Source organism: Petaurus breviceps, unplaced genomic scaffold (genome assembly GCF_028583685.1).
Source record: "Petaurus breviceps papuanus isolate PSGF00001 unplaced genomic scaffold, PetGlider_PUasm1.0 186, whole genome shotgun sequence".
Lineage (NCBI taxonomy): Eukaryota > Metazoa > Chordata > Mammalia > Diprotodontia > Petauridae > Petaurus > Petaurus breviceps.
The window spans coordinates 17,180,126-17,206,657 of record NW_027185798.1 but is presented as its reverse complement, the minus strand read 5'-3'; the positions used below and the strand labels follow the sequence as shown (position 1 = coordinate 17,206,657).

Genomic DNA, 26,532 nt, shown 5'->3' with positions numbered 1-26,532 from the left:
GAAGGAAGGAAGGAAGGAAGGAAGGAAGGAAGGAAGGAAGGAAGGAAGGAAGGAAGGAAGGAAGGAAGGAAGGCAGGCGAGAGAGAAGGGGAGGAAAAGAGTAAGAACTTGGGTGTGAATAGAAGATAATTGTCCATAGGACTGAGTTCCCATAATTTGTGCCCTGCCCCCACCCCCACCCTGCCCTGCCATTTCCCTAGACAAGTCACTTACATTCTCTGGCCCTCTGTTTCATCATCTGTAAAATAAAGATACTGGACCCAGTGACCTCCAGGGTCCCTTTTGGCTCTGGCTCTGTGGTCCTGTGGTCTTCCTCTACAGAGGAGAGCAGGACTTTTTTCTTCATGCTGGTAGGTGTTTTATTTTTCTTGGCCAGATAATAGTTAATATCCTCATCTGAAGATTAGACCACAAGAGACATGTGTTCGCTTAAAAACACTCTAATTAAGCCAAGACTTTAGGATCTGAAAGCCCAATACAGATGAGTATTATAATTTAGTGAAGATTATTCAGGGAGGCTCTCTAATTATTTTCCCATATTGCATTTTTATTGGGTACAGCTCTGCTAATGCAAACCACATAATGAAAGTGGTTTTGTTCAGAAATACTCCGATGCCGATATCACAAGGTGATTGGGATCCAATGTTCCAGCAGGGTTGTAATTATTTACCATTAACCAAACACCTCTGAGAGCAGGCAAGCGGGTGTTGTTCATGTATCTGATGCTGTTGGGAAAAGGAGTGAGAAGATAAAAGCCTTTTTAAAAAATATATATGCAGATTGTTGCTTTGAAAACCAGCTGCCTGGGGAAATTTGACATGAGGATCTGCTATATTAAAGCTCTTTACCGTTCTCTGTATAGAAGTATGACGCTCCTGAGACACCCAGGGACTTTTAGGACACAGACTTAATGTCGTTTTTCCGGGAGTGGGATAGGATGGCATGAAATCATCCACATCCCCCTAAGTCAGAGATTCATGGGACTTAGAGCAAAAGGGAACCCCAGAGATTATCTAACTCAACCCTATCTCATTTTAGAGAGGCCCAGAGAGTTTAAGCACCTTCTCCAGGGTCACAATATAGATAGCAGGACTCCAACCCAGGTCATCTGACTCTAAGACCAAGGGTGTTTTCATTGTCTTTCCTTAACCCTTTCAGTCCTTCCTAGATGTGGGGAGGGAGTGGAGAGGGAGTGAAGAGGGAGGGCTCAGGTGCCTGAAGAAAAGAGATGACCAAAGGAGGCATCCTAACCTACTCTATTCTCGACCCCATGCTGCCTCCCTCATTAGGGATCATGGCACATGAAAAGGTCTCGACTGAGTCAACTTGGTTTAATTCAGATCAATAAGCATTTTTAAAACAGCCTACTGTAAGCCCCGTAGATTTCCCTGATGGGCAATGTCTAAGTTGTGGAAATGTTTCACCGTCATGGGCTTCAAGTTAGAAGAAAACTCAGAGACCATCTAGTCCAACGCCCTCATTTTCCAATGAGGAAACTGAGGATAGCCCAGTAGAAGCAGAGCTGGGATTTGAACTCAGATCTTCTAACTCCAAATCCAGAGGTCTCTACCCTCATCAGAGCAGTGACCTTCCTGTAAAAGGCAGTCTACCCTGTGAAGAATAAACTAAGTAGAATATTTTTTTCAATGACCCTCCCCCCACCTCCTCCCCATGATTGTTATAAGAAAAGTGCTCTGGAAACCTTGAAGGCTCTATGGGGATGGGAGTGACTGTTTTGTGGGGAGGGGGACAAAGAGAAGAATCAGTCTCCTTGACACCCATAGAACCATTTTCTCATCTCCTTCCCATGAAAACAATGCTTTCCTCCTTTTTGGGTTTTTGTTTTTGTTTTTCCAGACGCTCGAGGAGGAGCTGTTTGGGAATAATGAAGAGAGTCCGGCCTTCAAGGAATTCTTGAGTCTGCTGGGAGACACCATCACACTACAGGATTTCAAAGGGTACATTTATTTGATCTCATTTGGTTTTATATCTCCTTCACTCCCCCATTAGATACCTCCCCAGAGAGCTGACCCATGTAACAACAAATTTTCAAAAGAGGAAAAAAAGCAATTCAGTGAAATTAATCAGCATATATCAACCAAATCTGACAGCGTATGCTGTATTGCACACCCATCGTTCCCCACCTCTACAGAGGAAAAAGAGAGATCTGGTTTCTGATGTCTTCTTGGGACCCAGGCTTAAACATAATCACACAAGGTTCAGTTCTCTCTTTTTTTGTTCTTTACATTTAATTGTCACAGTCACAGTGTACATTGTGCTCCTGATTCTTCTTACTTCACTCTGTATCAATTCACATAAATCTTCCCATGCTTCTCTGAAGTCAGCTCCTTTACTATTTATCAAAAGTAGTATTCCATTACATTCGGGTACTATGATTTGTTTAGCTGTGCCTCCTTATATGGGCTTTAAGGTATACATTTTAATAAATAGGACTGTTTGGTTCCCTTTGACATAGACTAGGAGAAGAGAAGAGAAGGCCCCACCTGAAGCCAACACACCTTTGGCTTAAACCTGGGTGTTGAAGACACAGCTTGGGAAACCCATGGACCCGACTCCCTAACCCAATCTAGCCTTGTGAGTTGACCTCAAATATCAACCAACCTAAATAGATCTGGGTTTAAAACTATTTTCCTTTGGAAAAAGTTGGCTTCAGGGAGAGCCCCCAAGCTTGGTGGATTTGGCTGATCTGCTTTCTGGGTGGCACATGGCTCCTGGGCCAACGTTTGATCCAGCCCTCAAAGAGACCTGCCAGCTTCCCCACTGCATCAAATAAAACTCAGCTGTGAGTCCAAGGGAATCAAACTGTAAGATGTTACCATCTTCACAAAATCATTTTTTTTTAAATCTTTTTGGTGGGATACGGAGGAAACAACACTGGCCTTAGGGTCAGGGACCTGTTTTCAAATCCCATCTGATACTTTACCCGTGTGTCCATAGATAAATCACTTCCCTTCCTTTCCCTGGGCCTCAGTTTCCTTATCTGTTAAATGAGAGAGATGAGGGGGCGGCTAGGTGGCACAGTGAATAGAGCACTGGCCCTGGAGTCAGGAGGACCTGAGTTCAAATCTGACCTCAGACACTTGACACACTCACTAGCCATGTGACCTTGGGCACATCACTTAACCCCAATTGCCCTGCCTTCCCCCCTCCAAAAAAGCAAAATAATTAAGTGATTTTTTTTTAATGAGAGAGATGAGATTAGAAGGCTTCAGTAATCCCTACCAGCTCTAGCCCTTTGGAGAATACAAAATAGAAGATGGCCTTAAAAAATAAAATATCAATAAATATATTCAATATATAATAAATATATGCAAAGATGTTTCATATATTATATACTTAATAAAATTTCTATATAAAATATAAAGTCTTCAAACTAACAAAAGCCTGACTAGCAATCTTATATAATGTAAGCTCAGAAAAGGAAATAGAGCTAGTGTGAAGGAACTCCTAATTCTATCAAACCTCTAACAAACAATTAATATTGATAATGCACAAATTATTTTCAAAAATAGAGACTCAAGGAAATATTCTATCTATTCAATATTTTAATCAATCAATAAATGTGTGTTCAGTGCCTACTTAATAAGCATGGTGCTCAAAGCTGAGGATTAAAGAGTCAACAAGAGACAGTCCCTGCCCTCAAGGAACTTATAGTCAAATAGACACTATGGAGAAAGCAAACTGAGCCTATTAGCTCATCAAGGTGGGAAATCTTGCTCCAACTAAGAGAATTGCTGAGGTTCCTTGATGTTCAATCAATCTAGCACCTGCTAAAAAGTACTAGGCACTAGGCATGCAAAGACAAGCCCCACTCGCAAGGAGTCAACGAGGGAGACACCGTGGCCATATATAAGCATATACAAAGGAGATATAAATTTGGGGTGAGGGCAAAAAAGGTGGAGAAGGGCCCAGAGTCACACAACTGACATGTTTCAAAGGTAGGATTTGAAACTGCATCTTCCTGGCCCCAAGGTCAAGCCTTGATTCAGTACAATACAATGACTCTCTTAGAACAAAGAACCATAGACCATCAGAGCTAGAACCACCGAGGCCTTCTGATCCAACCCCCTCACTTTACAGAGGAGGAAACTGAGGCTCAGTAAAGGCAAGTGACCTGACTGGTCAGTGGCTGCACCAAGACCAGCATCCAGCTGGTGTTCTTTCCCTACACCAGATCCATTTCCTTTCTCAGCCTCATTCCTTAGAGCTAGAAGATTGAGAGCCCAAGTCAAGCTGTATTTCATTTTCTTCAAGAAATGAGCACCTGCCTAAAGCCCCACTGTGCTCCCCATTCCCTCTCTGAGCAGCCCCATAGCCCTAGCCTGATACTCCCTAATTTTTCTTGGTGTTGGAGAATGGAATTTCCAACTTACTTCAGATAATAAGTAGGATTTATACAGGTATCTGCAAGTGCTCTGCCCAAGGGAGAGGCCTCTAGGTGGCGCAGCGAATAGAGCGCCGGCCCTGGAGTCAGGAGGACCTGAGTTCAAATGCGGCCTCAAGCACTTAACACAAAACTAGCCTGTGACCTTGGGCAAGTCACTTAACCCCAACTGCCCTGCCTTCCCGCCTCCAAAAAGCAAAAATAAATAAATGAATAAAGGACACCTCACAAGATCTGTTTGGGGCTTACAGGCTAGATTTCTTTTTTAAGGACCGTGCCTTAAACCCAACTCATTCTGGTTTGATCGGCCAACAATAGGTCCCAGTCCAAGCCTCACTTAATCGTTGTTTGGGTTCTTATGGCTCAGAGTGAATGTAAATAGAAAATGTTTCTGTTTTGGCCAGAACTCTGAGGGTCTTCCCTTCCCAGACTGATTTTTTTTTTGGTGGGGTGGGGGGGACCCCATTCTTTTCCTCGTTTCTCACCTAGCCTTAATCGATGAATGGACATTGCCTCAGACAGGCTTAGACTTGGGAAAGACCTTAACTCAAAAATGCCAAGGTCTTACACTGTACAGAGGGCCATCTCCAGTCGTCCTGATCTATGTCTGGCCTCTGGACCCAGATGGCTCTGGAGCAAAGAGTGAGGCCAGTGACTTTGCACAGCCCTGCCTCACTTAAATCCAATTCACTTGCAAGTCATGACATCACCTTCCTGATGTCATTGGTCTTCTTTGAGAATGAAGGACAAATAACAATAGGATTGGCAGAGTCCTTCACGTGTTAAAGAGTTCATTTGATCCCCCTGTGAGGTGGGTGCTATTACTATCCCCATTTATAGATGAAGAAACTGAAGCACCAAATGGTTAAGTGACTTGCCCAAGGTCACACACATAGTAAGTGTCTACAGCAGGATTTAATCTCAGGACTTCTTGGTTCCAGAAGGTGGGGGCCAGTCTCTAGGATAGGCACTTGGCTCTGCCTTTGGCAGGGAGTCTCCAAGTGCCCACATGTTTAGGCCTGCAGATATCCAGTATTGTATAGCTATACCCTAAATCTTGAAAAAGAATTTTTGTATTTTTAAATAACTAATTTATTGCTAGAATTTCTGCAAGACTGGTATAGGTCTGCTCTAAAGATACTTCCCATCTGGTTTTCGCAGCTAAATGAATTCCAACCCCTCTGTTCCTCTCTCCTTTTTTCTTCTTATCTCCTCTTCTCCCATCTTCTTGCCCCTCCTTGTCTCCTCTCATTTTCCCTTCCCTTCCTTTTCTCTCCCTTCCTCCTCTCTTGCCCTTCCCATTTTTCACTCTTCCCTTTCCCACACTCACCTCTTCCTTGTCCCTTTTACCTCCTCTCCCCTTCCCTTGCCCTCTTCTCCCCCTTCTCTTTACACCATCTACCTCTCTTCTCTTCTTGTTTCATTTATTTGTGGCATAGTAGGTAAAACCTGGATTTAAATAGGTTTTTTTTTTTTAACACTGTATGTGTCTGAAGGTAACAGCAAGATATTCATTGTTATTGTTGTTTACTCATTTTTCAATGGTGTCCAACTCTTCATGACCCCCTTTGGGATTTTCTTGGCAGAGTTCCTGGAGTGGTTTGCCATTTCCTTCTCCAGCTCATTTTACAGATGAGGAAACTGAGGCAAACAAGGTTAAGTGACTTGCCCAGGGTCATAGCCCTAGTAAGTATCTGCGGCTGCATTTGAACTCAGGTCTTCCTGCCTCCAGGCCTAGTGCTCTGTCCAATGTGCCACCTAGCTGCCCCTCAGAAAGGGCTTAATGTGACCCTGGCAAGTTACTTAACCTATCTGTACCTCCGTCTACTCATCTTCAGATTGGAGGGCTGTGACTGGGGAGTGTTGAACTTGAACTTGACCTCTGAAGTCCATTCCAGCCCGAAAATCTAGGCTCCCATAACCTTTCCCCTTCTCTCCTGTTTTGTCTCCTTTGCTTCTATCCTTAACTCTTGTCTCTCTCTACCTCTGCTTTCCTCACCCTCCTCCTCCTCCTCCTCTCAGTGTAGTAGATAGAGTGCAGGACTTAGAATGGGAAGTCTAGAGTTCAAATCCTGCCTCAAATTCTTACTAGCTTATGTCACCCTGGGTAAATCTCTTTACCTCTCTGCACCTTAGTTTTCTCATCTGTAAAATTAAAGGGTTGGATTTAATGACCTCTAGAGTCCCTTCTGTCTCCAGATTTATGAATCTGTAAACCTTCTCTCTTCCTTGCCTTATTCCTTTCATCATCTCTCCCTTTCCTTTCCTGCGTTCTCCTTTCCCTCTTCTGGCCTCTCTCTTCTCTCCCCCTTTGCTCTGTCCTCACTCCTCTTTCATCTCCTCTCCTTTCCCCTCTCTTGTATCTCCTCTCCCCTTCTCTTCCTTTCACTCTTGATCCAAATTCTCCCTTTCCCTACTTCTTTTCTCTCTCCTCCTTTCTTTATTCTCTTCCTCTACCATCTCCTCTCTTCCCATGCTGACATCTCTTCTTTTCCTTCCCCCTGCCTCCTCCACCCGTGCCCCAGCCCTGGATCACAAGAACATAGATTTAGCAATAGAAGGTGCCAAGTCTGACCACTTCATTTATATATGGCTAAAGCGAGGCACAAAGATGCTAGGCACTTTTCCTGGGGACGCACAGCTAGTCTGATGTGGGATTTGATCACAGGTGGCCCCAGTTCGGTGCCCCATCTGCTCTCCCTCCGGGGCATCGCACAGGTGGTCAGGTTCCCTCTGCTGGACTTTCTGCTGCTCATTCTCTGGTTCTCTCTCCTGTCCCTCTTTTGTTGGCAGTTTCCGAGGCGGCCTGGATGTGACCCATGGCCAGACTGGGTTGGAATCAGTATACACTGTATTCCGGGACAGGGAGATCATGTTTCATGTCTCCACAAAGCTGCCATTTACTGAAGGCGACGCCCAACAGGTAACCTGGTTTGGTGAGCACATAGTTGGGAAGGGGCACTCCAGGTGAAAGAGACATGTGAATGGGGATTGGGGACTGGGCCTGGCCTTGGAAAGAGACCCACTGACCCCATTGCCCAGCTTCATTAACCAGTCCCGTTGTCCTGTCCAAAGTGCCCTCCTCTACACAATCCCATTTGATCCCCATAGTACAGAGCAGATATTCTTATCCTCCGTTTATAAGGGTGAGGAAACTGAGGCCCAGGAAAGCAAGGTATCACCATAGATTTCAGTCTGGCAGAGACTCTGGAAGTCACAGAGTCATAGATTTGGAACTTTATGGGACCTCAGAGGCCATCTTGTCCAACTCACTCACTCTGTGCAGAAGGAAACTGGGGCCCAGATAGGTTAAGTGATTTTCCAAAACCACATAGGTGGTAACTAGCAGGCTTGGTGTTTCCGTCCAGGTCCCCTGACTCTACATCCAGAGGTACTGCCTCATGACAGGGGGAGAGCCAAGGCTAGAGCCCCAGTTCCCTCATACCTCATCCAGTCTTTTTTCCACCCCACTACATGCCCTGCTCCAGTCAGCTGGGGCAGTGTCCTAAGTCCTGAGCTTTTCCTATTTCATAAGCTCATTCCAATTTGTATATAGAAAAAAAAATATGTTGTATACAGTAAGCATTTAATAAAATAGCCAAATCATAGTAACCACTATTGTAAATGATTGTGAAACCAATAGATTTCATATTCTCCTGACCTGGAGAAATTGAAGCATGATCTTTGCTTTCAAGACCCTGAGACTTCACACACACACACACACACACACACACACGCACACGCACACACACACACACACACACCATTAGCCTTTCCTATATTTTGACTCCCATCCAAATTCTTCCTTCCCCGCCCCCCCGCCCCTGGTATGACTCTGCCTGTGTCCTGATGGGGGTCCAGACTGGCAGCCCCACTGCTAGCTGTCTCTCCAGCCCTCCTGCAACTCTCTGCCTTTTCCTCCTTGTCAGCTTCTGAGAGAGCCAGCAGGCCTCAGCCCAACCTTGGCGCCATTTGTCTTCATGCCAACGATGGCATTCCAGAGCAGGGAGCCCAGGGAGCAAGCACAGATGTAGAAATGCAGCCACAGTGCCAGCCTTCCTCTTAGGGAAAAACACACACAGCCACCCAAAATAAGCCAAGAGAAAATGATTGGCTCCCAGATCAATACTCAGTGTCCCCAAAACAAATGTGAGCATCAGTGTTCTTGCCTCCAAGGGTCCTTCCATCAGGGGTCACCCACAGTCACTCCCTAGGGCCCCTTACAGAAAGGCCCCCCTCCCCCAGCTTACACCAAGGCCCTCCGTCATTTTGAATCTTTCAGATCTTCCCCCACCATCCCTTACTGGGATCTCTTCCCTTCCCACCAACATGACCTACTCTCTGTACCCCTTAAGTACTTAGTCTAGGACCAGGAACCCTCTCAACTGGAACTCCAGGGACTGTGCCCCTTCCCCAGGAGGCTTAACCCCTGAGCTTTGGAGCTTCTCCAACTGGTGGTGTCAGTGCAAACTCACCGGATGGGCTATATGTAGCCTAGCCCAAACCATACTTCACCCCCACTCACCCCAGACATCTGGCCACTCTTCCTGCCTCCCTTCCCCCTGCACTTCCTACCCAGCTAATGCTACCAATGCTTCTGAAAAGGGTGTGGTGACTGACTTCCACACTGGCATCACTCAACATCTCTGTGACTCCCCAGGTCACAACTTTTGTCCCCATCCTGAGCTCCCCTAAGTATGTGGTCTTCCCCATTAGAATGTAAACTCAGGGGGCAGCTAGGTGGCACAGTGAATAGAGCACCAGCCCTGGAGTCAGGAGGACCTGAGTTCAAATGCGGCCTCAGACACTTGACATGCTTGCTAAGCTGTGTGGCCTTGGGCAAATCACCCCAATTGCCCTGCTTTCCCCCCTCCAGAAAAAAAGAATGTAAAATCATTGGAGACACTCTCCCTTTTGTATACATATCCTCAGTACCTCTCATGGCACCTGGAATATAGTAAACACTAAATACATGCTTTCATTAATTCATTCATTCACAGTAGACACTTAGTAACCACCTCCGATACTTAATACCTATGTGACCTTAGAAAAGACACTTGGTTTCTCTGGGCCTTAGTTTCCCCATCTGTAAAATGACAGGATTAGACTCAATGAGCTTGGAGGTTCCTTTTAGCCCTTCATCTTTGATCCTATGAAAGCTGCCTGTTAACTAAATTCTGTGAGGACTAATTTTATAATTTTTGCTGCTTCTGAAGATGGCAAAGAACTTTCCCCAGGGAAAGACTCTCTCTGCTGCATTCCCCCTGGCTTTCTGAGCCACCCGGCTCAAGCACAGAGATGCTAATTGAGCCTTTCCCGGACCTGTGCCCCATTCACCCTCGTAAATTGGTTCTGTAGGAGAGATTTTTATGCACACACAGTCCCACAGTCAATAAAATCACAACCCAGAGAAGCTCAGACCACTAGGGACTCCTTTCATTAGGCTCAGGAACATCTCCGCTGACCAAGGTGTGCTATATCAAGGTTTCCAGACATTAAAGTGGGATTTGCTTATAATTTGATTAAATTTGACAAGTGTTTCTGGAAATTGCTAGGGGAAGATGCAATGTTTAATGAAGATAGCTAGATGGAACGGTGAATAGAGCCCAGAGCCTGGAATCAAGAACTGAGTTCAAATCCATCATCTGATATTTACTAGCTGTGATTTGACCCTAAGCAAGTCACTTTACCTCAGCTCACCTCAGTTTCCTCAACTGTAAAATGGGAGTAATAATAGCCCCTACCTCCCGGGGGTCGTTGTGAGGATCAAAGGAAATTATAGTTGTAAACAACTTAGTATGGTGTCAAGCTTGCTCCTTTTCTTCCCCTCCTTTAGCAGAGATGACTCTGGCCCTCAGGGAGCCTGTGGTTTAATTTGGAGGATCATCGTCTTGGAGCTGAAAAGCATTTCCTTTAGCTCCCACGTTCACAAATAAGGATCTGACAAGAAAGGTCAAAGTAACTTGCCTTCAGTTACACAAGGGGCACAAGCAGGATTCGCACCCAGTTCCTTTGACCCCCACCTCTTTCCACTGGATGAGAGAGAGAATTGGAAGGAATCTCATCCGGTCCAACCTCCCCCCTCCATGTCTTAGACATGTTATCACTGAGGGCCAGGAGTTTAAGTGACTTGCCCACGGTCACAGAGGTGGTAGGATTTGAACCTGCTCCTCTGACTCCAAATTCATCCCCCTTGCCACTGAATCATCCAACTGGAACTAGACCGTATGAATGACAGTCCTGCCAACACCAGTCAAGACACTGTCATGGGGAGTATAACTATTTGGTTGTTTCCTTAATTTTTTCCTGACTTATAATAACAGCCAAAGACTCTTGTTTTCTTCTGGCTCAGCTCCAGAGAAAGAGACATATTGGGAATGACATTGTGGCTATCATCTTCCAAGAAGAAAACACTCCCTTTGTCCCCGACATGATCGCCTCCAACTTCTTACATGCCTACATTGTTGTCCAAGCTGAAAACCCGGCCGGAGAGACCCCGTCCTACAAGGTAGAAGGGAATTGAAAGTAACTCACTTGACATTAAGGCTTGTTGAGTACAAGTGGGCTAACCTGCGACAATTCTTGTGATCCTTTGGGGTTGCTCATCTGTTTGCTAGGCACTATGGGGGCATAGAAAACAAAAGAAACTCTTGGGGGAGGGGTAGTACAGTCACGTTGGGGAAATGAGTCCACCCAAAGCAAGCTAAGAAGGAGTAGAACTTAGCTCAGTGGGGACATAATGAGGAATGTGGGCTGGGACAGCCACACATCTCATTTTGCGTATCTGTCCCTTGGGCTTACAGTATGAAGTTACTTCTCCACACATCCAAACTAATTCAACCCTATACGTAGTTATTGACTTCTTATCTCCGCCATTAGAAGGGCAAGAACTGTGATGTGGCCTTTCTGGTATCCCCGCACTTAGCACAGTGACCCCAGAAAGCATTTAATAAATGCTTGTGGCCTGATTGGTCCCTGGTCTCAGCCCTGGACTGAGACTCAGAACCTTCTGGCACTGCTGGCTGGAGGTTTGATTTCTCCCACCAGCAGCAGGGCATGTGTTGTGTGCTGGGGGAACTGGGAGCCAGGCCAGAAATCCAATCAATGGAGCTCACCAATAATTTCCTGAGGCCAAGCAAAGTGGTTAGGGTTGGGACTGTTATCTCTGTGCTCTGGGGTTGGAGAAACCTGACCAGCTGTAAGCTCCTCTCCCTTCCTCCCCTTGGCATTGCCCTAGGCTGGCTCATCCCCTCCCCCAGCCCACCAGCCTCCTTGCATCTGTCCTACTTTGCAGGGCCTGATAAGTTGGCAAGAAGCCAAGGCCAGGCACACGTCAGCAGGCAGCAGGGAATGGGAAAGGGCAGACTGTCCGATAAGCAGTGACAAGCCCTCCCCTACACCCTCCCAAATAAAAAGCAGAAATGGACATTAGTGGGGAAGATTGAGGAGGGGAGAGACAGACACAGAAGGGGGGGGGGAGAGAGAGAGAGAGAGATTCTAGCCCACTTATCTCTACCAGTGTTCCTACAACAGAGATTCTAGAACCTAGAGTTTCCAAGCTGACAGAACCTTAGGGAAGGGTAGACAGGCCAGTGACAGCCAGGGCCCGAGGACCGGCACCAGGCAAATGCTCCTGCTGCTTCCTGCCTCTGCCCATCTGTGCCTGGTTAAGCCCAATTGGTGTTAACAAGGTCAAGGTCCTAGGGCCCAGCATCATAGGGACTGACTAACTAGTGAGTCAGTATGCTTCCCATGTGCCAGGCACGGTGTTAGCCAGCATGGTCTCAGCCTTCTGTGTGTGTCACGGATTCCACTTGGGTGATGCTTATAAGCCCCTTCTCAGAATCATATTTTTAAATGCAACAAACAAGTGAATGAATGAAGGGATAGATGATCTGTAGATAGATAATAGCAGGCATTAAGATTTGCAAAGCATTTTACAATTGTTGGCTCATTTTACCCTCACAATAACTCTGGGAGGTTGGGGTTATGATTGTCCCCATTTTTACAGATGGGGAAACTGAGACAGACAGCAGTTAAGTAACTTACCCAGAGTCACACAACTAAGAAGTATCTGAGGCATAATTTGAACTCTCCACCACCCTACTGCTTAGCTGATACAAATACCAGTACATAGGATCACAAACAAAACTATTTAGATTAAAATAGTTATGTAAATATTTTTTGGGGGAAAAGGAAATCCACAAGCCCCAGCAGAAAGAACACTGGCCTTTGGAGTCAGAAGAAATGTGGGTTCCATGCTGGACACTGCTGCTAACTTTAGCTGTGTGACCTTAGATAATTAATTTCTCTCAGACTCCTCTTTACCTGTAAATTGAGACTAATACTGACTGCCCTGTGTGCCTCCCTGGGCTGTTCCCCTACCCATGAGAAATGCTTTGATAAATTACAAAGCCCTTCCTAATTATCTGGTTGCATTTATTTTGTGAGCCTTGTCTACATTCATACCATATCCAGCCCCTATAATGGGGACTGAGAGTGGATGGGCCCTGTAGCCTGGCCTGACCACAAGGAGACAAGGCAGTTCTCACTCTCCTGGTGGCCAGAAGCACCATTTCTGCATCCAGAGGACGACACAGCTTTGCATATCTGATACATCATTTCCCCCTTGTATCCTGGGAGGGAAAGGAAGACTTCTCCCCGTAGGAAGTCAGGTTGCTCAGCAACAAGGCTGGAAGGAGAAGCTGGCTTTCTTTGCCAAGGGAGGCATTGCCTTCCAATAGAGCAGAGGGGCTGTGTGCCCTCGGCCACACTCTTGGCTGAGAGCTGCCTCCAGCTGCCACGTGGGCCGACTGGCGCTTCCCTGCTGATTGGGCTCAGTAGCGTGTGGGTGTCCCTGGTGGAACCCGAGCAACCACACCCACCTCCTGTTCCCTTTTCCACTCTTCCTCTTCCCGTTTCTGACTCTCTGCTTGTTCCAGGTCTCAGTCACTGCTCGAGAGGATGTACCTCTCTTCGGTCCACCCCTGCCCAGCCCCCCAGTGTTCCAGAAGGTAATGCATCCTTCCTGCCTTCCATCCGTCACTGTCTGTGGGCTCTGGACTCCTGAGGAGTCCTGAGAGTCTCTGGGAACAGTTGGCTGGAGCCTGAGTCTTATTCCTCACTAAGGCCGAAGTTTGGGTGGCCCCTCCATGAACGGAGGAGTCTTTCTCTCAACTCTCCATGTCCCCTGAGCTTTATGAATGAAGCCCAGTAAAGGATGATCAGAGTGGGTATTTGAGACCATTGTCTTCCTCATTCTAAAAGAACTACATACATATACACACATACACATATGACACATGTGTGTACTTATATAAAATATGTACTATAGTATATGTATATATACATACATATATTTATGCATGTACATATATGCACAAACATACACATATAGGCATATGTGTGCATAAAGAATTGGGATGACACATGATATGCATAACATATGGTATGTTGTGCCAATTCTTTATACAGAATATTCCAAAAGTCTTAGGGCAGTTTTAAGCTAGTAAAGCTTAAAAACTGTCCTAAAACTTTTGGGACACCTTGAATATGTTTAGCTATATAGATATTAAATTCATAAAACATAATGATATTTAATAATGTGCAAATTATATCTCAATTGTGATATATATATATATATAGGAACTAAGAGAGTTAAGAGAAAGAAATCAAGACTGGACCTATAATTTCTTTGATAATACAACATTCCTAGATGAGGAAAGTCCCTCTACCAATGTTGGTAATTTAGTCTTAGTTGCCTAGAGCAATAAGAGATTAAGTGAATAAATTAAATTGAGTTTAAATATTTAACAAAATTAATTAAAATGCAATACAATATAGATAATGTGAATTTGTGGTTTTCTAAGTCAATGTAGCCCAAAGGGATGTTTCTATTTAAGTTTGACACCACTGGCCTAGAGAATTTTAGAGGTTAAACCAGTATGTGTCAAAGGCAAGACTTGAATCTGGGTCTTCCATTTCCAAGGCTCACTGCCTGCATGATCTTGGACATAACTCTAACCTCCCTGGGGCTTGGTTTTGTCATCTATAAAATGAGGGGGGTGGATGAAATTACCTATGAGTCCCTTTATAGCTCCAGAGCTAGGACCCTATTATCATAGAAAGCTAGCCTATATAGTGAATAGAGAACTGTTCTTGAAATCAGAAAGACTTGGGTTCAAGTCCTGACTCTGGCACAAAATGGTTGAGTGACCCTGGAGAAGTCCCTTAACCTCTAAAGTTCTCTAGGTTAGTCATGTCAAATTCAATTAGAAACTGCTTCCTTTGGGCCAGATTGACTTGGAAAACCACAAATTCACATTACCTATATTATATTGTATTTTTATTTATTTTGATGAACATTTCCCAATTACATTTTAACCTAGCTCCAGCTGCATCCAGGACTTTTGTGGGTCAGGAGTTTGACACCTTTCTAGACAATTCTCTAAAACCAAACACTATGGAGATGGTGGGGACCAGCATTGACAGAGAGAGTTTAGTCCCAGAATGCTCCCTAAATGGATGAAATCACAAGTGCAAACATACCCAGACATCCACATGTCACTCTCACTTGCCCCAGGGTCCTTCTTGGGCCCAAGGGTGAGTGTGAGTAGGCTCTGTGGTCCATCAGGCTGGATGTTTGGGGATCTAGAGCAGACCCCACCCCGGAGTTTTTTAGGAGGTTTATAGATATAGAGGAGGACCCCAACTCTCCCACTAGGCCTCCAGCAAATGAAGACATAGGTGGGTGTAGGGATCTAATGATTCCTTCCATCTTTTACAGAGCCCCGAGTTTCGGGAATTTTTGCTCACCAAACTCACCAACGCCGAGAATGCCTGCTGCAAGTCAGACAAGTTTGCGAAACTTGAGGTGAGAGCTCCAGGTAGTTTGGGACATCTGCCCAAAGAAAGCATGGCCCAGGACAGTGTGTGCCAGACTTGGGGGCAGGTCCCTCCCACACTCACCAACTGTGTGAGCCTGGGCAATCTCTTAATCTCCCTAAACTCCATTTATAAAAGAAGGATGACAAAGCACATGGTACCTAGTTCACAGGCTGTTGGAGGCATAAAGGGGACATCGTATAGCTCCATATAAATGATGGGAAGGCAATAAGACCAGGGAACCAACTTAGGAATCAAACCAACCTGAGTTTGAGTCTTACCTCAGACATATTCTGGTCCCCAGAGGTCACAACCCCTCAAGGCCTCCAGGCAACTCTTTGAAACTATAAATGACAGAGAAGTTGCTAACCTGCATTAGTAGAGGGGGTTTCCTCCCTCAGAAGTTCCATATGAAAATACAATCCCTTGTTTTTCAGTCATTTCAATCATGTTCAACTCTTTGTGACCCCATTTGAGGTTTTCTTGGCAATTTGCCATTTCCTTTTCCAGCTCATTTGACAGATGAGGAAAATGAGGCAAACAGGGTACAGTGACTTGCCCAGGGTCATACAGCTAGTAAGTATCTGAGGCTGGATTTTAACTCAGAAAGATGAGCCTTCCTGACTCCAGGGCCAGGAGTCTGCACACTATGGCTCCACCTAACTGTCCTTCTCCTACAAACGATCTGCTGTTAATTTGTCCTGGTCTCTCCCCAGTCCTTCTACTTCTCCCAGGTGCCCATGATATCTACATTCTAGCTGGGCTTGGTCCCTGCCTCCAGGCTTCTAGCACAGACTTGGATTTGTGGGAAGAACCTCCATCCCTTCCTCTTTCCTCAGCTTCTGACCCCACTGCACCCCCTGCTTATCCACCCTCCCCAGGACTCATTCACACTCTCATTCCTGCCAGAAATCCTGGCCTGAGCCATGTTAGACATTTTCCTTTTCCTTTTCCCCACCTGATTTATTGGGGTTAGCATTTGCCTGCAGCCTCTGTGACCCAGAAGGTCCAAGTGCATGGCTGTTCCTGGCTCTCTGAGCTGACGGCCACTGGGGCACGAGTGTGGTCACCTTGAGTCCTAAGCCCTGCCCTAACATGTCATCGGGTTGTTAAGCCAGAGGAATAGCAGGCTCTGGGGGAGCTTGAGCCCTGTTTTCAAGTCTCACAGAAGAGAGATTAACTCTTTCTCCTTGGCCCCAGCCCTGGGAACTATGGGTAAAAGTTGCAAAGAGGTGAATTTAGGCTCCAGGTAAAATTTGGAGTTGGTGAGCTTGTAGATTGAATGCTGCAGATGGAGTCCAAAAGACCTGAGCTCAAATCCTGCCTTAGATATTTACTAGCTGTGTGACCCTGGGCAAGTCACTGAACCCAGTTTGCCTCAGTGTCCTCATCTGTAAAATGAGTTGGAGAAGGAAATGGCAAACCACTGCAGTGTCTGCCAAGAAAACCCCAATATGGGGTCACTAAGAGTGACCAGACAACAACAAGCCATGTGACTCTGGAGTGTTCAATCTCTTTCAGCCTCAGTTTCCTCATCTGTAAAAAAATATATAGTACCTACTTCAAAAGGGTTGTCTTGAGCTAATATATGTAAAGTACTCTGAGACCCTTGAAGTGTTACCTAAAGGGTGGCTATTACTAACAATTAGAACCGTCTCAGAGTAGAGTGGCCTGCCCCAGGAGGGAGCTGGCTCCTGCTCACTGAAGGTCTTCTGGTCAAGCCTGGATGACCCCTCGTCCAGTCTACTGTGTGGGGAAGAAAGGGGGAATCTGGGCGGCTCTAGGCTGGGCTTGATGGTCTTCCAGTTCTGAGATTTCATGAGAGGGAAGAGTGAGGAAGCGAAGACCCCAGGAGTGAATAACTTGTTATTGTTCCTCTGATGGGGATGAAAGAGAAGAGAAATGGGATGAAGTGTGGAGAAGAGAAGGCCTGGGACCATCCTGGAGCTTTGGAATGGCTGTCCTGAATGGGGGAGAGGCCTTAGCTTGATTCTGTGTGAGCTCAGAGGGTCGATGGAGGGAAGGCACAAAGAGGAAGATTGAGGTTCAGTGTTCCTGCAGCCAGGTGGAGTGCCTCGAGGTGGGAGGAGGGGTGATGAGGGGCCCCCTCATTGGAGGGCCTTAAGCAGAAGGCCAGTTGTGACAGGGACTCGGCTTTGGGTCTGCTCTGATGGCTTCTGAGATCTGAGATTCTCTGGTTATTACAGAGTCCCTGGGAGAGATGGGTAAATCAGACCCTGCTGACCCCAATTTGCTCTTTCAGGATCGGACCCGGGCAGCCCTGCTGGACAATCTCCATGATGAACTCCACATCCATACTCAGGCTATGCTGGGTCTGGGGCCTGAGGAGGACAAGTTTGAGAATGGAGGCCACGGGGGATTCCTGGAGTCTTTCAAGGTAAAGGAACTTGAAATAAGGGCTTGGGAGGCAGGGAATCAGGAAGGGAGCAGAGTGACCAAAATGCTTGATTGAAGGTGTCCAGGCTGCTCCAAACCCAGTCCCTGGGTGACAGCCAGAGTTAGTCTGATCAACAAGGCAGCAGGTATATTATTATGGAGCAGGAGACTGGGGGGAAGGGGCAGGGCGAGTAGGTGGAGAAGAACGCCTCCCAAACCGGTGTCTGTGCCCCTTCCTGAACCTCTGACCATTGAAATTAAGATCCAGCAGGCATCTGGCAAGTACCTTTTGTGTATATAGAGTACTGCACTGAGTACCAGGGATGGAGAGATAAAAAAAATAACTCAGACCTTATCCAGGTGGCTGTGTAAGCAGAAAGGAAGGAACCAACACTGGAGATGCCGCACAGATGGAAAGGACAGCCCTTGGCATGGATGGGATGGGGGGGTGCTGAGTGGCAAGGAAAATGGTGATGCCCTCCACCATCTCTCCTCCTGGCTCAGGTGCCAGGGAAAGTAGGCAGGAATTCATATTTAGCCTTCAGAGTAGAGGCTGGTGAAGGGAGAGTCAGCAAGACCCAACACTCAGAGATTGCTGTGTCAGTCATTAAACAAGCACTTATGAAGTGGTTACCATATTCTAGGCATTATTAAGTGCTGGGGATACAAAGAAAGATACAAACAGTCCCTGTCCTCAAGGAGCTTGCCTTCTAATAGATGAGAATCGAGGTGCTGGCCTCCCTCTCCGGTTGGGGGAGGCTAACTTTGGCATGGGATCCCTGCAGCTGGTAGGATGGCATTCCTTTTCTCCTTCTGTTGATTGCTCCTTGGGTAGCATGCAGGCTAGGCCAGGAGAGAAGCCCATGGGACCCTCTCCCTGCCATGAGTCCTTGGCCAGCAAAGAACACTGTTTCTTTGGTTCCCCAGTCAGGGCACATGGCCCAGATTCATCCCAAGGCAGGGCTATGGAAGGGTGAATGATACATTACTAAGGCATCTGCTTCAGTGCTAATGGAAAGCTACTGGCCAAGTGAAAGGCTGAGTGATGGAGAGAAAGCAGAGGAAGGGGAGCAGGGAAGAAAATGGGGGAGGGTGTGTGCTAGGACAAGACCTTGACAAGGAGCAGAGATGAATGAAATAGCTTAGAGGAAAAAATGCTCTGGAATCCTAGGGAAGACAGAGAAATAGAAGCTGGAGACGTAAAGGAGAGTGAGACTCCCAGAGCATGCTGAGGTCATCTCACCCACCCACCTTCTTCGAGAAGGGCAGCCCATGAACTGTGCCTCAGGACTAGACGTTAGGTCCACTCCTAAGGAGATCTAGGGAAAGAGGGACCACCCGCTTTCTTGTTCACCTGCCTTAGGTCTCATCCTGAGAAGTGGGGAAAGTCTTACTCTGCTCTGCCCTAAATCCCTCCCACTGAGGTCCGAGACCATGTTCTTGCTTAAATGTCCCCTTCCTTGTTTTTTTGATCCCGTCTCTCTGGTAATGCCAAGGACCTCTGGCTGAGTGCTGCACCCCATTATCCTTCTTCTCCCAGCTGCCAACCCAGACTTCCTCATCTACCATATAGATATTGGGGCCTGGCCCCTTAGCCACGTCTCTGGTCCCACTCCCATTGCCTTGAGTTTTGGACACAGGCCTGGAGACAAGACAGGGCCCGAGGAACACAGCATCCAAATGAGATGGTGCTTGTGGCACTAAGATTCTCTGTTCTGTCCCTGACAAAACTCGTTGGTGGAATTTGCTAGAATATGGGTCCAGGGGAGCTGGGTTGTAGGTCTGACCCCCTAAGCACCAGCCAATTCACAGGGGACCTTGGAGCAGTAGATGGTTCCAAGCAGTGGCATCTTCCCAGCTGCCTCTGGCCCCTGAGCCTGTCACAGGTGTGTATCTCTTCCTTGCCCCTTGCTTCCCCTCCCTGGTCTCTGAGGGATACAAGGTACCCTATGATGATAGAATTTAGAGCCAGGGGGCACTGTAAACATCATATAGTCCAATGCCTTCATTTTACAGCGGAGGAAACTGAGGCCCAGAAAGGGAAAGTGACTTGGCCAAGAATGAATGGAGTCACTTCAGGGAAAAAAAAAAGACCTTAGAGGTAGGTCATTTAGAATGAATAACTCCCATCATTTAAGGCTTTAGGAGAGATAAAGGGACTTGGGTTGGTCACACAGAGAGTTGGTAGCCCGACTGGGGTGAGGACCCAAATTGTCCAGTACTCACTCACTCACTCACTCACTCATCAGAGATGAGTTCCTCCTGGATCCGCTGGCTGTTCCACTGGTCTGAACCTGACACCTGCTGGCTGAAAACAGAGTCAGCCTGCATGGGTCTGCTAAGAATCCCCCCTGGCTTCACTGGACCAAGACTCAACCGCGGAGGAGGCAGCTCCACCCCCTCCCTTTCCCCCTCTTCTTCCACTCCACCCCCATGGAAATAGGAAGTGACAAAGTTTTGATGGAGCAGTTTGCTGTGGGGTGGTACCATTAGTCTGCAGGAGTCCATGAAGTCACTACTTACAGGCCAGGCTCTGTGCAGGGCACTGGGGATGTAACAACCCCTGCCCTCAGGGTGATTACATTCTATCAGGGGAAACAAGGTATATAAATATAAGGAAGGAATACCTAGAATTCAAATCCACACTCAGACACTTAACACAAAAAACTAGCTGTGTGACCTTGGGCAAGTCACTTAACCCCAATTGCCCTACTTTTCCCCTCCAAAAAAAAAGGAAAATAAGAATACCTAGGAAGAAGCCTTCACCGGGATCAAGGCTGCACAGAGGCCAAGGATGAGGACAGAGATAAGCCCATTGGAATTAAGAGAGCAGTGGTGACTGGAGGGGGCGGGGGCAGCTGAATGATATGGAACAGGATTGCAAGGAGCCAAAAAGTGAGAAGAGACCAGAGGAAATAGAGACAATGTGGGTAGACAACTTTTTTTAGGGGATTGTCTATAAGGAGAAGAGACAATAGCTTGAGGATGTGGTCAAGAAGAAATTTTTTTTAAGGATGAGGGAGATCTAGTTATATTTCTAGAGCAAGGGAAGGAGCCAATAGAGAAGGAGGGATTGAAGTTGAGGGAGATAAAGGAGATGGCAGGGGTCAGCTCCCAGAGGAGTCAGGCAGGGAAGGGGTCAAAGGTGCATGTAGGGAGGCTGACCTTGGCAAACGAGGGCCACCTCCACATCAAAGGCTGACACAAAGGAGGAAAGAATAGGGGATGGATTTGCTCAGTGAGCTGATGAATTCACAGGGTCAAGGAGGTAAAAAATGGGGGTTTGATCCTCAGATAATAACATAGATAGAAAAAGTCACTAGGCTGCCCCTCATTCCTGGACAGTCAGTTCCCCAGCTGAGGCTGTGGGTCATAAGGGAGGCCGGACACTCAGGTGTTTGTCACTTCCAGTATGAGTGAACCTCAGTGGTGACCCATGACTGCAGTGTCCTAGAAACAGGATTCTGACTTTACACTTTAGTGGCTCCAGAAATCCTAATAAAAGACACATGGGCTGACAGTGAGAAGGAAGAATCGGGGATTTGTCTCCTGGTCTCTATCCCTTTTCTCCTTTCCTTCCTTTCTTCCTTTTTCTCTTTTTTCTGTCCATCACCCTCAGTTTCTCCTCTATCTCAGGCTCCTTAGAAGAACCTGGGAGTCAGGACAACCTTGGCTGTCTGTACTGCGCAGAAATACCTGGTTGAGAATGGAAAAAATTCAGGCAAAATCGCACCATTAGTCAACAAGTATTGGTTGAGTTTCAAGGCAGCAATAGCATGCAGGGGAGAGAAGCAACCTTGGAGCCTAGAAGACCTGCGTTCAAGTTCTGACTCTGACTCTGAGCCAGGCACTTAATCTCTTGGTCCTCCAGCCAAATTTCTAAGGCTGTGAAGTAAATACAGGTTATTCACCAGGAATTCCCTACATAGATGAAATCACAGATGTGGTCCAATGTGCCAGGCACTGTGCTGGGGAGACAAGGTCAAAAAGGAAGCAATCTTGGACTTCAAGGAAATTCTATTTTAACAGGGGACACAAGATAACACAAGTAAATACAAATATTCACAGTATATATTATAAATACACATTTATAAATAGGTATATATAGATGTAAATATAAATATGTACACAGTAAATGCAAGATAATTGGGGGGGCACTAGCAAAGTGGAGGGGTCCTGAAAGACCTCATATAGATGGTGGCCCTTGAACTGACCTTTGGAAGGAGCTCGGGCTTTGAAGAGGCAGAGGTGAGAAGGGAGGGTACTCCAGACATGAGGGACAGCCAGTACAAAAGCACAGAGATGGGAGAGGAAATGTCTTAAACAAGGAACAAGAAGGAAGCTAGTCTAGCTGGAACATAGAATGTATAAAGACCATGGTGAGTTCTATTTTGTTTTGTTTTGTTTTTTGCTTTTTGAAGGGGGAAGGTAGGGCAATTGGGGTTAAGTGACTTGCCCAAGGACACACGGCTAGTTTTGTGTTAAGTGTCTGAAGCTGAGTTTGAACTCAGGTCTTCCTGACTCCCGGGCCGGTGCTCTATGGGCCGGTGCTCTATTCAGTGAGCCACCCAGCCACCCTGTGAGTTCTGTTTTGAATGTGTTAAATTTGAATGGTGTATCAGATGACCAGTTGGAAGTATCTGACAGGGGTTTAATGACCCAAGAGTAGGTGTGAGGGATTCGAGCTGGACACATAGATCCAGGAGCCAGCCTTCCCAGAGAGATCTGGCTATGCTGAATCCACAGAAGCTGAGGATATCTCAGAAAGCATAGAGAAGGGGGCAGCTAGGTGGCGCAGTGAGTAAAGTGCAGGCCCCGGAGTCGGGAGTTCGGTTCTAGTCTCAGACACTTAACACCCACACAAAAAAACTAGCCGTGTAACCTTGGGCAAGTTACTTAACCCCAAGGAAAAACCCCAAGGAAAAAAAAAGCACAGAGAGAAGAGGAGACGCAGGGCAGAACCTTGTTGCCCTAGTTCAGTGATTTGTTTGGCCAATTGATCCATGGGCTGGCAAGTATCACTGTTGCTTCTTTTTTTCTCCTTGCCCTACTGGCAGAATTCTCTCCCCACCCACCCACCCACCCAGGTCAGCTCTCTAGGCAAGTTACTTCATTTCTCTGAGCCGTGAAAGGACAGAGCTGGACTGAGAGGTCTCAGAGGTCCTTCCCCAGCTCTGAAATTTAGAGTCTCTGAGCCCAATATTCTGTCTCTGATACAGAAGTCATGCGGCATGATAGATAGGACATCGAACCTGTAGTCAGAAAGATCTCGGTTCAGATCCCACCTCAGATCCTTATTACCTTGGACAAGTCACAACCTCTGTGTCTCATTTTTCTCATCTGTAAAACAAGGGGGTCGGACTCAATGGCTTTTAAGGTCCATGCTGATCTAGGTCTATGGTTCTTTGAGGTGACTCGGAGGGATACTTCCCTGGCATCAATACCCATGCCCCCAAGCACCTCAAGTTTCCCTTAATAACCCATCCAGAAGTGTTTGTAACTTTGATGGTGCCCTTATTGCTTTCAGCTTGGACCACCTGCTTAATTAGGAGCCCTTTCAGTCCGGGAGGCTCTGTGATTTTGTGGGAAGAGCTTATATTTAGAATCAGAGGACCTGTGTTCAAGCTTTTTCTTGGCCACTGATCACCCCTTTGTGACTTTACAACTCTATCCCTCAGTTCCCTCACTTATAAAATGAAAGGGTTGGATTGAATGAGCCAGAAGGTCCTTTTTAGCTGTGAATCTGTGATCCTATCATTTTTTTCAATGGACATTTGCATGATATGTCTTAGAGGCTTCACAGCATCCAAAGAAATCATCGTCTTGATAAGGGCATCTCTGCTCCAGCTCGGTCTTCTGCCCTCCCTCCACAGCCCTTCTCAGTTTTGCAGAGGGTATGGCTTTTGCCATTTTTTGGTGAGGCGGCCAATAGGACACGGCTGTTTTAATGACATTTCAGGGGACTGTTGCTAGGAGACCTAGTTCTGTGAGCTGGAGGGGGATGCATCTCTGTGGCGGCTTGGCATCCAAGAGAAGGGTGCATGGCCAGGGAAGGGTGTTGGTTCTTTATGCTCGGTCTAGAAGGAAACTTGGATCCAGAGGATGAATGCTCTGTGAATGGCCCTGCCCCCCATCCATTAATCTGCTTAATTGGCCAAGCCCGAAGACAAGGCAAGAGACTTCTCCATGATGGCTTTCTAGGAAGAGAGAATTTCTGAACCTTGAGAAAGCTCAGTGAAAGTGGACTTTTTCATACCCCTGGTTAAGAAGATGCTTTGGGTCCCTTTGCCTCTAGAATCAAATGTAAACCCCTTATTCTGGCATTCAAAGCCTTTAGCAACCTAACTCCACTGATGAGGTATGTAGCAATGGTGAGCATGCTTCATGGTGAGTTGAGAAGCCTGCCCACCATGGTCTAGTGGCTACCATAACCATACACATTTGTGTCCATGGGAGCCTAGCTCTACAGCCGGGAGCAACCTTAGAGACTGTCTAAGTCTCTCATTATGCCCTTAAATGCCCTCATTTTATAGATGGAGAAACTGAGGCCAAGAGATTTGCCTAAGGTCACAAGGCAATACATAGCACATACATCTCTACACATGTGTGTGCATACATGTACATGTGCAAACAAGGAAATAATAATAATAGCTTTTATATAGCACTTAAGGTTTGTAAACTACCCAAATGAGCAATTTCCTTTGGTTCTCATAACAACCCTGGGATGTAGATGCTATTATTATCTCCATCTTACAGATGAAGAAACTGAGACCCATAGAGGTTAAGTGACTTGCCCACAGCTAATAAGTGTCTGAGTTAGGATTCAAACTCAGGTGGAAAACCAGGTGAAAGTGTGCATGAGTCTGCACAACCCCACTCAACAACTTACAGTCTTGGAGAATTGCCTAGCTCACTGAGTGGTTAAGTGACTTCCCTAGGGTCACACAGCCAGGAACCTGAACCCGGGTCTTCCTGGCTTCAAGGCCAGGCTGCTTCTCAGGCCAGGATTATTACATCCATATTACGAATGGAGAAACTCGGGCAAAGTAATTATTTGCCTGTGGTCACATTCCTAATACCGTGTGTGAGCTTTGGATCCCAACCCGGGTCTCCTGACCCTCAGTCCAGCAGTCTACCCACTCATTAGATTCTTAAATATTTAATGAATTAATTGGAGAATTCTGAAGGGACTTTAGAAATGACAAATGTCACCTTTACGAGGAAGGCGGTCCCTGCCCATTATCAGACAGCTCTAATTATTAGGAAATTAGTCTTTATACGTGGCTGATTACAAATGAGATCATGGAATCCTCCGCCTAGCCTGGGAAGGAATTCTACAGGTCATCTGGTCCAAGCTCCTCATTTTACAGATGAAGGGACTGAGGCCCAGAGACATTAAAGGAGTTGTTCTAAGCCAGGAAGGGGGCCAGCTGGGACTGGATCTCGGGGCTCTGGCATCGAGTCTCTCTTTCCCCTGCACCATTCTTGGCTACCTGTGACTTCCACCATCGGCTAGAATTTCTCCTTGGATCTTGGGACACAAAGTCAATCTAGATATTTAGAGCCAATTCTCATATTGCCCATCTGGTCTCCTTTCCTCTCGTCCTCAATAACAGAGGCTAAATTTCCTTCACTAAAGCAGATTGTACCTTCAAAGCTGATAGGGACCTTAGGGGTCATCATTTTACAGAGTCCAAAGAGGTGAGTGATTTGCCCAAAGACACCCAGGTAGGAAGCACCAGAGCCAGCATTTGAACTCAGGGCTTGTGACTCCACAAGTCATCAATTCAGCAAGCACTTATTAAGTGCCAGCTGTTTGCAAAGCACTATGCTATGTGATGAGGATCCAGTGGCATAACTGAAACAGTCCTGTCCTCAAGGAGCTTACATTCTATCGGGGGAAAACAACAGAGACCTGCAAACACAAACTCTATACAATGAGTTTCCAGAAGGGTGGGCAGTTTGTGGCCAATTATGGCACAAGTCCCAAAGAGGACTGAGTCTGAAAACCTGGGTTCAAATCTTGATTTCTCTGCTAACTGTCTATGTGACCTTGGACAAGTCACAGTCCCTCTGGGCTGCAGTTTTCTCATTTGTAAAATGAGGGAATTGGACTCACGGCCAGCCCTCGATCTGTGATTGTAAGAGGGGGATCGGGGCCCAAAGGGGATAGAGTTGTAGCATGGTTCCAGCAGAGGAACAAGAGGCGTTTAGAGCTTGAGTTTAGGGGCTAATGTCTCACCACCCCAGGAATCCTCCTCTGCCCCAATCAATCAACAAACAAGCAGTTTTTCGATACTCACTGAGCTTCAGGCATGTTGGGGATACAAGGACAAGTGTTTCCATTGGCAAATATGGCACAAAATATGGTTTAGTCATACATGTTTATTTGCCTCCAAGGCACTGTGTCATGTGCATGCCTGAGGCATGTGCTCTGTGTGAGTGCACATGCGTATGTGGGCACACGGCCCAGGCATAGATGTATTTGGATCCAGTGAAGGGCACCCGAGGTTGTCCCCAGGCTCCCCTGGTGCCCATGCTCTTCTCTGCAGAGAGCCATCCGGGTGCGCAGCCACTCCATGGAGACCATGGTGGGGAGCCAGAAGAAACATCAGAGCGGAGGGATCCCAGGCAGCCTCAGTGGGGGCATCACACACAACAGCGTGGAAGTAACCAAGACCACCTTCTCGGTGAGTGTGGGGCTCTGGGAGAGAGGGAGGTAAGGAGAGAGAGGGAGGAACAGAGAGAAGGAGAGAGGAAGGGAGGAAGAGAGGAAAGGGGAGGAAGAAGGGAGGGAAAGAGAGAGGGAAGGACAGAGGGAGGGAGGGAAGAAGGGAAAGAAGAGG

General features: G+C 46.7%; 1 protein-coding gene across 3 annotated transcripts in view; it reads left to right on the top strand.

The window, feature by feature from the left end:
- Positions 1-26,532, top strand: part of RAP1GAP2 (RAP1 GTPase activating protein 2) — a 253,579-nt gene that overhangs the window by 209,359 nt on the left and 17,688 nt on the right. For all 3 annotated transcript variants that reach the window (XR_011168643.1, XM_069089621.1, XM_069089622.1), the window contains 7 exons: positions 1,858-1,958; positions 7,199-7,328; positions 10,758-10,913; positions 13,348-13,419; positions 15,192-15,278; positions 17,553-17,687; positions 26,239-26,376. Coding sequence is in view for 2 of the 3 variants with exons in the window: in XM_069089621.1 (XP_068945722.1) it covers positions 1,858-1,958; positions 7,199-7,328; positions 10,758-10,913; positions 13,348-13,419; positions 15,192-15,278; positions 17,553-17,687; positions 26,239-26,376 (819 nt within the window). In the remaining variant the exon portion in view is untranslated. The remainder of the gene's footprint in view (positions 1-1,857; positions 1,959-7,198; positions 7,329-10,757; positions 10,914-13,347; positions 13,420-15,191; positions 15,279-17,552; positions 17,688-26,238; positions 26,377-26,532) is intronic.